At 56.4% G+C, this 13,268-nt stretch overlaps 1 protein-coding gene across 5 annotated transcripts; it reads left to right on the forward strand.

Annotated features, from left to right (window-relative positions):
* Positions 1-305: 305 nt before the first annotated feature.
* On the forward strand, positions 306-12,982 carry ADISSP (adipose secreted signaling protein). Of its 5 annotated transcripts, none has more exons than XM_008533595.2 (6): positions 370-540; positions 6,768-6,884; positions 8,326-8,468; positions 10,893-11,031; positions 11,942-12,064; positions 12,313-12,982. In XM_008533595.2, the coding sequence occupies exons 2-6, from the start codon at positions 6,866-6,868 to the stop codon at positions 12,411-12,413; spliced, it is 525 nt and encodes a 174-aa protein (XP_008531817.1). In that variant the 5' UTR covers positions 370-540; positions 6,768-6,865; the 3' UTR covers positions 12,414-12,982. The 5 variants fall into 5 exon arrangements, with proteins under 5 accessions (XP_070444983.1, XP_008531817.1, XP_070444984.1 ...); XM_070588883.1 differs by having other exon boundaries at positions 378-540; positions 6,714-6,884; XM_070588886.1 differs by lacking the exon at positions 370-540 and adding an exon at positions 1,751-1,816 and having other exon boundaries at positions 6,714-6,884.
* Positions 12,983-13,268: the final 286 nt, after the last annotated feature.

The raw sequence follows: 13,268 nt of genomic DNA on the forward strand, positions 1-13,268 counted from the left end.
GGGAGAAAGACAACCTTCAGGTGCCCGACCTAGCCCTGAGTCCCGCCTGACGGCCGCTCGAGGGGACAGAGCCCAGGGAGGCCTTTTCCAAGTTGAGGCTGAGGCAGGAGGTGCAAACTCCACAGCCAAAGGAGGGACGCGGGCGGGGCCTATTCGACGCGCTCGTCCTTCCCTCTCTACCTTCTGCCCCATGCTGGCCCCTGGCCACGTCGGGCACCCTGCCCGCTTTCCTCGCGAGAACTCAGACAGCCCTGGGTAGGCGTGGGCTCGCATAGTGCAGCCGCAGGGCCCCTTGCACGTGACGCAGTGGCGCAACGCCTGTTGGATGTTCCCTGGCGCCCGCTTATTGGTCGAGGCGTCCTCGCCCCACCCCCCTCGGTTGACCAATGGGTGGAGGCGGGGGCGTGGCCATGAGGCGGGCGGCGGCGGCGGCGGCGCGGGGGTCTCTCCTCGTGCTCTGCGTCCAGCCCCCGCTGCCGCCGCGACCGCCACAGCTGCCGCCGCGGTCGTCCGTCACGGCCCCGCAGTGCGCCCTGCACGGTGAGACTGCTCCTCTTCCGGCCACCTCCTGGTTCCACCCCGCTCGCTGTGGGTTCCTCCTGGCCTAGCCGCTGTCCTAGGCAGTCGATTCCTGACACCCCAACGGGCTGGGGCGGGGGCTCCTCTGTCGGGGCCCGGCCCAGGAGGGCTCCCTAGTACCTGAAGTGGGGAGATGTCAGGCCCTGGGGCTGCGGGTGACCGTTAGCTGGTGGAGCTGGGGTATTTTGCGCGGCGCGCTGTCGTGGGCACGTGTGACACAGTGAGGACGGGGTTTAATGGGGTCAGCGCCGGCAGCACCCCTCTATTGTCACCGCTTTGCTGTGTGACCTTGGACGAGTAGCCTCTCTGAGCGTCCTGTGCCTCGGCACCCTCAAGGAGGAGGGCGGTGATGTCGGGGAGTGCGGGCTCCCGAGACTCCTGCGTCAGCAGAGGTGAGGGTGGGGAGGGCACAGGATTGTCTCTGAGGGACAGAGCCGCCGACTCGAAGTCCAGCATAGGTGTGATGGGAGGAGAAACGTCCAGCCGTATCTGTCCCCCCAGAAGATGAGAACGGGTCGGGGATAGGGGTGCCACACCCACGGGGATGGAGGCGGGAGAGGATTCAGGGTCCTACACCCGGGCCCCTGGTGCCTCTGGGGGCTTGGTCAGCACCTCCCTGTTGTCACTCAGCAGGAGGGGTTCTGTTTAGGTTCTGGGCTAGTGTTCCTGTTGATGAGCAGGAGCCCTGCTGGACTGAGAAGGGAGGCCTTAGGTTGCCCTTCTTCTTGAATCTTGGCATTGAGAAGTGGGGGTAGGGCGTTTCTCTGCCTGGGGAGCTGAAGAAGGTCAGGGGCAGCAGTAACCCCCTAGGCCTAGCCTGGCCTCTACTTCTTGGGACCTCCAGGTGACAGGCCGAGGGTAGGGCCTGGGTGGGGCAGGCTGGTAGACGCTACAGGGGTCTAAGCACCCTCCAGCTGGGGCTGTGGGGGGATTGTGAGGAAGGGAGGCTGGGCAGGGGAGGGCAGCACTTCTTGGGGAGACAGGAGAGTGTAGGATGGTGGGGGTTCCTTACCCAGTTCACCCCCGCTCTACCCATTTGTGAGAGAGAGAACACCCATACTTATCCTTGCACTTTTGGCCTGCTGGATGGAGGAGGAAATGGAGTCACATCCAGACTGAGTTCATGTAAAACTGCCACAACCACACCTGACCTCCAGCCTTCCCTTTCTAAGCTTTGTTCTAGGTATGCAGGCCCCCACGGTGTGCCCAGCCCTATGTCAGGTTCTGGAATCAGCAGGTCAGTGTGGCCTCCGTGGGCACTCTTTTTACAAACTTGACCTTTAATGAGAGGCTGGACGATGTTCTGCTGGACTGAGTCCTTAAGCCAGGACTGAGCCCTGGGCAGGGGGCGAGGAGGGTAGAAGGCTGTGGAGTTCTTGGCTCAGAAAATCCTTGAACAGGTTGAGAATGGAGATTGAGGAATGAATGAGAAAGGTGGCCCCAAGAAGTTGAGGGCATGCTCCCAGCCATAAAGCAGAGGACAAGCTGGGGCTGGCCCTGTGATGCCTGGGATTTGGGGGCTGCCTCTGGAGCACAGAAGTGGTGTGGGGGTGCAGCTGTGGGGTGGGCAGCAAGAGGGTGGCACTGGAGCTCCACTTTGCCATAGACAAACTGTCTTTGGCTTCCCCCTGGCCTGGAGCCATGGGCCTCAGCGTGGGACGTCCTAGAGTAGCAGCTAGCACCCTGTGGGCAGGAGTCTAGGGGGCTGCGAACTCTGGGTTCCTGTGTAACCGTCCATCTCTGCCCACTTGCCATGTCCCTGGGTCTGCTTCTCATGCCAGAGGCTCCAGTGGGCTGGCTGAGGCCTATCCGGGGTAGGGTAACCTCGAAGCAGCCTTTCTTGCTAAAGCTGAGAGTGGCTTGAGCTGGCAGCTCTCTGTCTCCAGACAGCAGGTTCCCCTAATTTCCCTGAGAGTAGCTGAGAGCCAAAGAAGCCCCCCAAGGCTCTTGTTCCAGCTTTCCAGCCCTCCCAATCCTGTGACTGTCCATGGTAGTAGCCCCCTGACTTGTTGATAGCCCCTCTAAGGGGGTGGGTGTCTTTTTTTTTTTTTGCCAGAGTGAGAGCATTTCCCAGGATGTACATTCTTCGCAGCTGCACTGTGAGTCCTTCTGGTTGTAGGGGACAGCGGACTCCAAGCATTCTGCTCTCTGGCAATCCCTGGGGACCTGGCTGACCTGGGAGTGGGGGAGGGGGAAGCAGGAGAAGAGAAGGGGGAGGGAGGCCCCTCAACACTTGAGCTGTTTTCTGAGAAGGCTGAAATCCCTGGGGCCCACCCTGAGAGCCATTCCTGGTTGTTTAGGATTGGCCTGAAGTGCGTCTCCGCCAGAGCAGCCCTGAAATGGCTGTTGCTTTAGAAACGAGGCCTTTGGGGGTTTGCTTTTGCAAAGGTGGGGGTGGAGTGGGGAGCATTGTCACAGAGCTTTCAGGCATCAACTGCACTGAACCCTTGGAGGAAGAGGCCATTGCTTATTCCTGTGTTACAGATGAGGAAGCTGAGGCATAGAGATGCAAAGTAACTTCCCCATGCAGCCTGAATTTGAGCCAGAACTGCTGGGCTCTGGACCCATGCTCCTCACCTTGTCCCTGCTGCCTCTAGGCAACTGTGTGGCTTGGGCCATGCTCAGCACTTGGCTGGCACAGGAAGAGGCCTGGGGTTGCCAGGGGGCCACAGTTCCCTGTGGACACAGTTGCAGCAGGAGGAGGACCGATGCCCCCTCCTCCTGCTCCTGAGGAGGAATTATGTTTGGACAAGAGTGGCTCCCCAGGGAGAGTGACCGGCAGGGCTCTCTGCTGCAAAAGAAGGCTTGCTTTTTCCAGTCTCCTTTGGGCCCCTGAAGTCACTTGCCTCCCCTCTCTGTGTTCTCCCTGCCAGAGGGTTACAGGCAGTGCCCAAGTGCTTGCTCCGTCCTGAGCTCTGGGCAGTGCATGAGATATGGGTCCTGCCTTCAGTGGGCTTCCATCTCTAGGCGGGCATGGGCCCCCCCTTGATTGTGGCAAGGCTAGAAGAATGCCCAGTGTGAGTCCACACTGTGAGATGGGGGAGGGGAGTGCCCTCCAGGACAGGGGTTGGCTAAGAGAGTAGGGTGAGGAGTTCCTCTTCCTGAGAACCTCCGGTACAGTCACTGACCTTGGCGGGCCACGTCTGCCTAGAGGGCCCAGCCAAGGCCATGCTTGGGCTCCCCTTAGTTTGGTCCTTTATTCATTTAACAAATACAAACTGGACACAGCTGCTCCCTGCCAGGTGCTGGACTGGGGTTCTGGGGACACAGGGTTTGGCAAAAACACAGTCACTGTCCTTGTAAAGTGGGGAATGTAGATATCAAATAATCCCAGAAGTGAGAAAGGGGATCCTTTCAAGATTTTCAGACCTATCCTGGGATGGGCCAGGGTGGGGTGGCATTGTGCTACCCTAAAAAAGGTTCTCTGGGGCTGAGACCCAGGCTAAGGTCTGGATGGGGAACAGGATTGTTCCTAGCAGGGGGATGGCCTGAGTGGAGGCAGGCAGGCAACAGGCAGTGGGTTGGGGGGAAGACAGGGGATGCCCTGCATGTACTGGGTCAGAGTGTTTTGTGAAGACTCCCCAGGAGCCTTTGCTCACCAGCCACTGGTTAAGTATCCTGGGAGATGGGTGGACCTTGTTGACATTGGGCTGTCATTCCTCCATGGCTGCAGAGGTGTGGCTGGAGCAGGCTCTGGGATAGGAAGAGGGCCTGGTAGCCTTACACTTGGCCGTTTTTCACATGCTCTGAGTCCACAGCTTGTGGGGGCAGAGAGAGTGGGTGGGTTGGGGGTAGGCCTCTCTCCAGAGGCCAGGTTCCCTGGGGACAAGCTGAGCATTCAAGGGCTAAAGGTCTGCCCTTCTGGGGCTGATCCCAGAGTGACCCTGGCCAGAGATGAATGGGGGCATAGTTCCCCTCCCTGCAGCCTGGGCTGGGGCCTGGGAACTAGCCTCCAATGGGGGGGGGGGTGCTGGCCTGGGGCTGCTTCTGCATTCCTTCCCTACCAGGGGGCTTGGGCCTGGTTGGGCTTCTCTTGTACTGGGAAATGGGGAGGGAGATGAGGCCTGCTCCCCTGGCTACTCAGCACCTGAGGGACCTCAAGGTCATGTCCTCCACAGGCCCAGCCCTGACTATGAGGCCACCCATAGTTTCTCTTCATTCTCTGGACTAGCCAAGGTCATTCACGGGTCACTCATCTCTACGTACTTATGTATCTCTGAAAAATAAGGACATACTATCTACATAATAAAGTTCCATTATTTCACCTAACAAGCTCTTTTTCTTAATGTCATCTAAGATCCAGCCCCATTCACATCTCCCGATTATCCCCCAAATGTCTTTTTTTATAGGAAGTTAAAAACCCCCTACCCCATTTATTTTTCTTCTTGTAACCGATTTGGTGGAAAAAACCAGGTCAGCTGTCCCACGGAGTATCCTGCCTTCTTGGTCTCTGTGTTAATCTAGAACAGCGGTTGGCAAACCTTTTCTGTGAAGGGCCAGATAGGAAATAATTTTAGACTTTGCAGGCTGTGCGGTCTCTGTCACAGCTACTCAAGGTAGTTTTGCTTTATGCAAAAGCAGTTTTAGACAACATATAACAAGTGAGTGTGGCTGTGTCCAATAAAACTTTACAAAACAGTTGGCGGCCCCACAGGCTGTAGTTTGCCCATTCCCTATCTAGAACAACCTACTCTTTTTTTTGCTTCTTGCAGTTTGGGGGGAAAAAAACAACAGGTCAGTTGTCCTATAGAATATCCTGCTTTCTAGGTTTGTCTCATTGCTTTCTTGTGGAGTCATTTAATTTGTCCCACTAACCTCTGTGTTTTCAGTAAGTGGGAAGTTGGAACTAGGGGCTCAATTAGATCCAGGTTAGACATTTTGGGCAGGACCCCCGTATCGGTGATGCTGTGACCTCATGCTGCTTCACATCAGGAGGCATCAATGTCAGGCTGGCCCACTGATGGAGGGGAGATTGATCAGTGCATGACTGGCTGATGTCACATCTCCCCATTGCAAACTTGTGTCATTCCCCTTAAGAACCCCAGGTCATCTGTCAGTGGTTCTTGGGTATCTGCAAGCATCCACTTCGGTCACCCTTTCCCCTCCTGGTTTAGCATCCGCTGACTCACTGCCTCCAGCATTTGTTTCTTTGGAGGTTGCAGAATTACTTAGCATTTGGTCATTCCTTTGTTATTTAATAGTGAGAATCCTTCTGTAAAGAAGAGCTTTCCTTTACCCACCAGGGCAATTTGGCTACCAGAAAGGCCAAGAGACAGGCTGAATTATTACTCTTTGTTGCCAATTTTCAGAGTAAAGAGTTAGGGCATTGCTACCAGCAGGCCGTGGTGACAAATGAGGGTTTGGGTTTGTTTGTTTTGCTTTCTCTCTTCTTTTTTTGTAATCTCTGTGAATGCTCCAATTTTATGTATTCCATCTGTTTCTGTCAATTGCAGTCATTATTCTTTTTGATGCTTAGATGGGCCCAGCTCAGCCCATCAGCAGCTCACACAGGCTTCCTGGGGGCACCTCCTACTGCCCCTGCCCTGAGGCTGCCCTTGGGGAGCTGAACTGGGAGGCCAGCCCCTCGAATCAGGCCAGAGTCTGAATGGTGGGTTGTGATGGGGGCAGCCCCTCCAAGGGGCTCTGACTGATCAAAGGAGGGAAAGCTCCACGGACATGTTTGTCTTCTTTGGGCCCCCATTCTTGCTCCCCTCCAAGCATTCTGTTGGCTCTGACCTAGACCCAGCTGTAGTGGGCGTGTGACCTGAATAATGTGGCCTCTGGCTGCAGGAGGGTACAGCCCTTGGGGTCACCAGCGCCAGAAATGGCCCCTAGAAAGTGCCAATGATGCCCTCCTCCTTTCCAGGCTGCCCTTCCCACCAGCCTCATGTGTGCTGGGCACAAGAGTCGTGTGCTGGGCACAAGAATCCTGTGCTGGCACTTTGGCACCCAGAAGCTGCAGCTCAGCACATGCTGGCTGGCCCCTGGGTCAGTAGGGTGTCAGGCAGGAGTGAGGGCTCTTGGTGAATGTAGGGAGTAGGGGCAGAAACCCCCTGTGCTAGATGCTGCAGGCACCACTTGGGCTGCTGAGAGCAGGGGGCGTTTCTTAAAGGGAGATCTCTGCTCTCCCCCAGCCGTGGGCACATGTGTGGCCCTAACTCCGGCCCTCCCCACTCGCCATCCTTCAGGCTCCTGCTCGTGTCCCTGGAGCATGGGAGGCTGCTGAGCTTGAGTGGCAGTGTCTGGCAGGAGCTGAGTGTCTCACCCTGTGGCAGGGAGGGCGTCCATGGCTGCAGCCAACAAGGGTGAGTGCCTTCCTGGCCTGGCGGCGTTTGCTCCAGTCTTCCAGCAGGCCCTGGTGGGAGGGGGCATTGTGGCATGTGAGGCCTGCATTGGCTGTGTGTGTGTGTGTCTGAATGTGAGTATGAGTTACATTACATCAGTAATTATACCAGTGTTTGTGCCAGGTTCTGGGGTTCACCGAAGCCCTAGCAGGGAACCTGGGACCCTTGCTGGCTCCTTGGTGTGCTGGTCTATGGAAGTGTGTGCCCTCGTGTCCCCGTGTTCCAGGCTTCCTGTTTCACTGCAGGGTTTAGGGGTCCCCAGGGGCTTGGGCTGAGCACTGAGGCTGACGAGGTGAGTATGGCCATAGCAAGCAGTGGAAGGGAATTTGGGTTTTGTTCAGATTCCAGAAGGGCTCATAGAGGGATTTAGGCAAAGGAGGCCTGATAAGATTTGCGGGTCAGGTCTGGAGGCTCAGCAGGGAATGTGGAAGTACTAGGCTGGCCCCCTCAGGCCTCCACTGAGTGTCCAAGAACCCAGGCCCAGGCTGGCCCAGGCTATCCCACCAGCAGGACTCTAGGCAGGGCTCTTGGGAGACCTAGGGGCTGTGGGGGCCAGAGAGGTCTGGGGTCATGCTCTTGGCAAGACAGGCCTCCCCCAACCCAGATGCTCAACCCACCTCCCACTACTCTGCCTGTCTCAACTCTCTGCCTCCTGGCCTTGGAGGACCCAACTCAGCCGGGGACAGCTCAGGGCTTTTTGGAGAGTGAAGCAGAGGAAGGAAGGGTGTCTCTGGGTGGGGTCTGGGAGGCTCCACTAGGTTCTTCCATCTTCCCTGCCAGTGATCAGTGATGAGGTTGAGAGGCAGCCTCTCCTAGGGGGGCTTGGTGTTGTTTTTGGCCCTCTTTGTTTCTCCTATACCCAGGAAGATTCCACAGAGCCCGTTCCTGTTTCCTGTTCCTGCCCCGCTCCTCTCTCAGGTTGGGGTCATCCAGAGGAGCAGGCAGGGGCCTCAGGCACTGACAGACCTGGAAGAGAAGGTCCCAGAGATGGGGAGCTTGGCAGTGTGAAGGAGAGCACCAGACAGGGTACCCAGAGGCCTGGGACTGAGTCCTGCACTGCCTGGGGCGAGAGTCTGGAGGACTGTCTTCCTGTCTCTGGTGTCAGCCTCATCCCCTCTAAGTGAGGGGTCATATTAGCCAATCCCTGACTCCGCCCACACCCATTCTCAGGGTGGGTATTTTTTGTGGGAGGACTGGGCAGGTAGGGGCAGGTGAGGGGCCTCAAGCCTCATGATCCCCAGTGTCCAGTAGGATGTGGCCCAGCCCTGAAAGGAGTCCAGCCAGTGGGTGCTGCGTGACATCAAGGGCAGTTACAGGGGGTGGGGAGGTGACAAGGGGGAGTCGTCTCCTGGGGGTAGAGGAAGCCAGCAGCCCCTGGAGCCCTCTCCCACTCTCTTCCTAGGCAACAAGCCTAGAGTCCGGAGTATCCGCTTTGCAGCAGGTCATGATGCAGAAGGCTCCCAGAGCCACGTCCACTTTGATGAGAAGCTGCATGACTCAGTGGTCATGGTCACCCAGGAGAGCGACAGCAGCTTTCTAGTCAAGGTATGGGCACACCTCCCCCCTCCTCAGCCTTACTCTCTCCACCTCTTCCCCACCCCTGCCTGGCATACTGGGCCTGTCTGTTCCATTTCTTCTAAGCTGGCTTCATAGGCACATCTTTGTCCCTCCCTGGGCCTTGGTTTCCCGTCTGTAAAGCAGGAGGTGGTGAGAATGCAATGAGATGAGTGCATTTAGAGTATTCCTATAACAAGGTGAGCAGAGCCACTGTTATCATCGGTATCACCCCAACAACAGCAACGGAAGGTGGGTGTCAAGGCTTATGGGGCCATAGGCCTGGGTTTAGGTCCAGGCTTGCTATTCTGGCTCTGTGACTTTGGCCAGGCCTCTTCTCTGAATGAAGACAATTCCCACCCCATAGAGTTGTGCAAGAATGAAATGGAAGAATGTATGTTTGTCACACAGGTGTGAGGCTAATTGTGCTGATAAGAAGATGTGACTTTATTTACCCTTCTTTGGTAAACCTCTGGCTGATTTAGGCTCTTTTCTTTATCACCCCCATGTTTTCTGCTGGTGGAGCCCCCACCTCTCCTAGCAGTCACACCTCACACACCCTCCAGTATGGCTCCTCCAACTGCTGGGACATTGTCAGAGCCCACATTCACTTGGGAGGGGCAGGGGGCAGTCTCTGCAGGGGATGGATTGCCGGGAAACGGGCTGAAGTGAGGCCTTCAGGTCGGACAATGAGCTAGGGCTCCAGAGTAGAGCAGGAGTGCCCTGGGGGAAGGGGAGTGGCATTGAGACCACCCTGAGGAAGGGCCCAGATTCTTACCCATTTCTGTCCAACTCTGAAATCCTTGCTCTTTCTCCTACAGCTGACCACTTCCCCAAGGGAATAAACAGAGTGAACTAAAACTTTAAAAAATAGCTCCTTCTCCCCTCAAACCCCCCATTGCAAAATCCAATCATGTCTATTAGGGGAAATTTGGAAGACAGAGAAAACTATAGAGAAATTTAAAAGTACCCACAATCATACCATCCAGAAATAACCATGGTAAATATTTTGATGTGTGTCATTCCAGCTTTTTTTTAAAGCTTTGTTTCTAAAAACAAAAAGCTGGTCTAACAGTGTACATGCTGTTTTTTGCTTTCTTTTCTTGTGAACTGTCTCCTGCCTGTGTCACTAAATAATTTTCCAGGAGATTTTACAATTGCCTGGTATTCCGTTATATGTATCATCCTTGATTTAGTCGGTTCCCTATTCCTGGTGTTATGGCTGTTTCTATTTTTCACTGTTTTAAATAGAGCAGTAATGAGTATTGTTTTGCACTTCTCTCAGTATTTCCCCTGGAAGATTCTGTAAGGGGTGCAGCTGGGTTACAGCGTCACTGATGGCAGGTACAGCCAGAAAGCCCTCTTGAGAGGTGTGCCCTCCACGTGCAGAGTGTGGGAGCCACATGGGTTGAGCCTTTTTATGCAGTGACGTCAGGCTGCTCCCGTTGAAAAGCTAAATGCTCCATGCAGCATGTCCCAACTGACCCCCAGGGACAGGGCGGTCCAGCCCCTGAAACCGTGAGCAGGAGAGTATGTGCTCATGTGAGCCGTGGGTACAGCATGCACCCCTGTGCCTCCTGGACTGGCACTCGGTCAGCCTACCTACTCACAGCCAATCTGGCTTGTGACCCTTCAGACGACTGGAGTTTCCAAGGATGGCACCAGTCTCAGGGCATTGGTTGCCAAGCATTGCATATGAACAACAAAAATTGCTTGTGGCTTGTGCCGAGTCGGGGCCGCTGGGCACAGTAAGCAGCAGGTGGCACTGGGCAGGCAGGCATCCATGTTCAGGTGCCAGCCAGGCAGGCAAAGCCTGGGTTTAATGGCTGGTGCCAGGCTGTGGGCCAGCTCTGGACTGACACAGCTGGTCTAGTGTCTTCTGTCTCATTCTTCATTCTGTGCTACCGTTGATCTCCATGTGAGTGACTAGAGGACCAGTGTCCCTGACCCTAGGCTCTTGGCTCTGAGCAGGTCTCAGTAGTGGTAGATGGTGGACGTCCTGTGTCACGGGACTTTGCATCTCCCTGTGGGCAGTGGTTGGTGCCTTGCTGTGTGCCACATGTGGCAGAAGTGGCCAAGAGGTCTATGGGGAACTTTATCCTGGCCTCCAGCCAGTCATTTCCTAGCTTCTATTTCCTCGCGTATAAAATGGGCACTGAGGAGCTGCGAGGCCCTTGAGACAGCTGCTGAGGGGTGTGCTCGCTGAGCTGTGGGGATGAGGTCCTGAGGGGAAGGGCCGGGAACTACCAAGCTGGGGGTGTGGACCACCTGGAGTAGTGGTGGGAGTTAGGCTCCCTAGGGATCCCTGAGGAAGCAGCTGCAGGAGCCCACAGAATCCTAGGTGGCATGACCTGGGCTGCTCCTGGGGGAGGCTATAAGTGAAGGTGCCTCCTTCCCCCACCCTTCCTGCTGCAGGTTGGCTTCCTGAAGATCCTGCACAGGTATGAGATTACCTTCACTCTGCCGCCAGTGCACAGGCTGAGCAAGGACATCCGAGAGGCACCTGTCCCCAGCCTGCACCTCAAGCTCCTCAGCGTCATGCCCATCCCAGAAGGTGCGTCCCCTGCTCGGAGTGCTGGAGGACTGCCCTCTTCCATCAGGGTCTGGGTGTGTGTGGGAGTGAGAACATGGGTACTCCCTTCCCCCCATCTGGGTGGACAGGCTGCTCAGCAATCAGGGGTCATGATGCCTCTTAATGGGCTTGCAGAGTAGCAGCTTGGCAGGTCCCATGCCCCAGGCCTCACTCCCTAGACAGAAGTCCATGGGCTCATACTGTTGGCCTGTGTCTGCCCATCGCCTGATAGATACCTCTGTGGGATGATGGGAGCCACTGAGGAACTGGCTGTGTGCCTCCCGCCCTCCCTCTCACCTGCCCCTGGAGAAAAACCTGCCAGAGGCTCAAGAAGGAACTCTGGGCAGCTACTTCCTAGCACCTGCCAGTCCCAGGCTTTGGGATTCAGGCTGCTTCTTCCTACCCTGCCCGCTTCAGGCCCTCTCCCACTTCCCCCCACAGCCTGGCAGATGCTAGGGTGTCCGTTTCACCATGAGCTGAAGCCCAGCTTAGGTTTCATGTTCCCTCACTTCCTCATGACTTTGCCCTTAAGTGGATTGAGTGAGTCCCCTCAGGCCTTTGCCTCCTTCTGCCTGATTTGCTCAAGACCTGCCTTGCCCCCCACCTTTCTCCATCACCCCCACTCCCTGCCTGCCCTTTTGGGGAATCAGCAGGCCCTTCTGGAAGCCTGAGTTTGACTCTTGGAGCCATAATGGCGTCTCTTAGGCCAGAGGCATGTACAGGTCACTGGAGAATGGGAAGTTTCTGAGGCCTGTGTGCCTCCTGAGCCATCCTTGCTCCTTTGGAGAAGGAGGCCAGTCTTGGTGGTGAGTGGGGCCCGTGAATGCTGGGGGGCAGGGGCCGGGGCAGGAGGCCATGCAGGTGCTGATTGCTGTGGGCTGTCCCTGGGCAGGTTACAGCATCAAGTGTGAATACTCGGCACACAAGGAGGGTGTCCTCAAGGAGGAGATGCTGCTAGCCTGTGAAGGTGGCACCGGGACCTGTGTGCGCGTCATGGTGCAGGCCCGCGTCATGGGTGAGAGCATGAGGCACAGGTCTGGCTAGAGCAGGGAGGCACCAGGTTGGCCACAAGGGGTTTCTGCCCTCCTCCCAGATCACCATCTGAAAAAGGGATCCTTGCCCTGGCCCAGGGTTCCCAACCTCCTTGACAGGTGTCTTTCCCTCTACCCCCTAGCAGAGCTGGGAGGGAAGGTGGAGGGGTCCCCTTGGAGTGGGTGGAGCCAGGGTCTAGCCTGGCATACTGACCTCTCGCCTGCCTTGCAGACCGGCACCACGGCACACCCATGCTGCTGGATGGTGTCAAGTGCGTGGGTGCTGAGCTAGAATACGACTCTGAGCACAGTGACTGGCATGGCTTCGACTGAGGCCATCTCCTGCCAGCCTCCAGGCCCCTCAGCCTTAAACCCCACCTCATCTCCGGAATGCTGCGTGATGGTGTGGCTTCCAGGCTCCTCGCCGGGTGGGTATGGGGGTGGAGCATCCAGGGGCCTCCCAGGGCCTCGCCCATGCCTCTCACCTCTGCCTTCATTTGTGCCACCTCCCTGCCTCTCCTGCATCCTCCTCTCCCACTTACTCCTCTCCTTGTGCCTCAGTCTCCTGCAGAAGAAATGGGTTGAGTCCCCAAGGAGGCTATCTGAGGAGGGGTGGGGGAGGGCCTGGGGTGGGTTCTCCCCACCTCCCACCCCAAGCCATAGGGACTCCAGCCAGGGCCTGGGAGAGGAGGGAGGGAGCTAGCTTTGTGACAGCGTCGCCCCATTACTACTGCTGCTGCCCCGCTTCAGCCACCTCTCCTGTCCCCTCCTTCTCTCCTACTGCTGTCCATGGGGAGAAGGAGGGAGGTGCAGTGCCCAACCCCTACTCCCCAGGTCTGTGTTACTTGGTTTTTAAACAACTGGTTGGGATAAAATCCTAAAGAAATAAAACTTTCAGTGGATACCAGAGGCCATTGGAAATTTTGTTCTCCAGGGCCCTGAGAACACCCAGTCTTTCCCAGATGGGCCAAGGGACAGATTTGGCTAAACTCATTCTTTTAGGAAGCAAGGGCACTTCATGGTATTATAGCACTTAGCCCCAAAAGAAGTATGCACAGGTGGTGGCATTTGAGGCCTGGGAATAGTTGCCAAGACAGTTTGGATGGGGAGGAGACTTCTGCCCAGGCCAGAGAGGTCTTGTGGTTGCCTTGGGGAGTTCTGTTTGGGATGCTCAACAGGGAGACAGCA

This window comes from Equus przewalskii, chromosome 21, assembly GCF_037783145.1.
Source record: "Equus przewalskii isolate Varuska chromosome 21, EquPr2, whole genome shotgun sequence".
NCBI classification, from domain to species: Eukaryota; Metazoa; Chordata; class Mammalia; order Perissodactyla; family Equidae; genus Equus; species Equus przewalskii.

Coding starts and splice junctions, on each gene's coding strand:
- ADISSP (XM_070588882.1), top strand. CDS start 387: ATGGGTGGAGGCGGGGGCGTGGCCATGAGGCGGGCGGCGGCGGCGGCG. Junction 541..8,325: donor CCCGCAGTGCGCCCTGCACG/GTGAGACTGCTC, acceptor CTCTCTTCCTAG/GCAACAAGCCTAGAGTCCGG. Junction 12,065..12,312: donor GGTGCAGGCCCGCGTCATGG/GTGAGAGCATGA, acceptor CCTGCCTTGCAG/ACCGGCACCACGGCACACCC.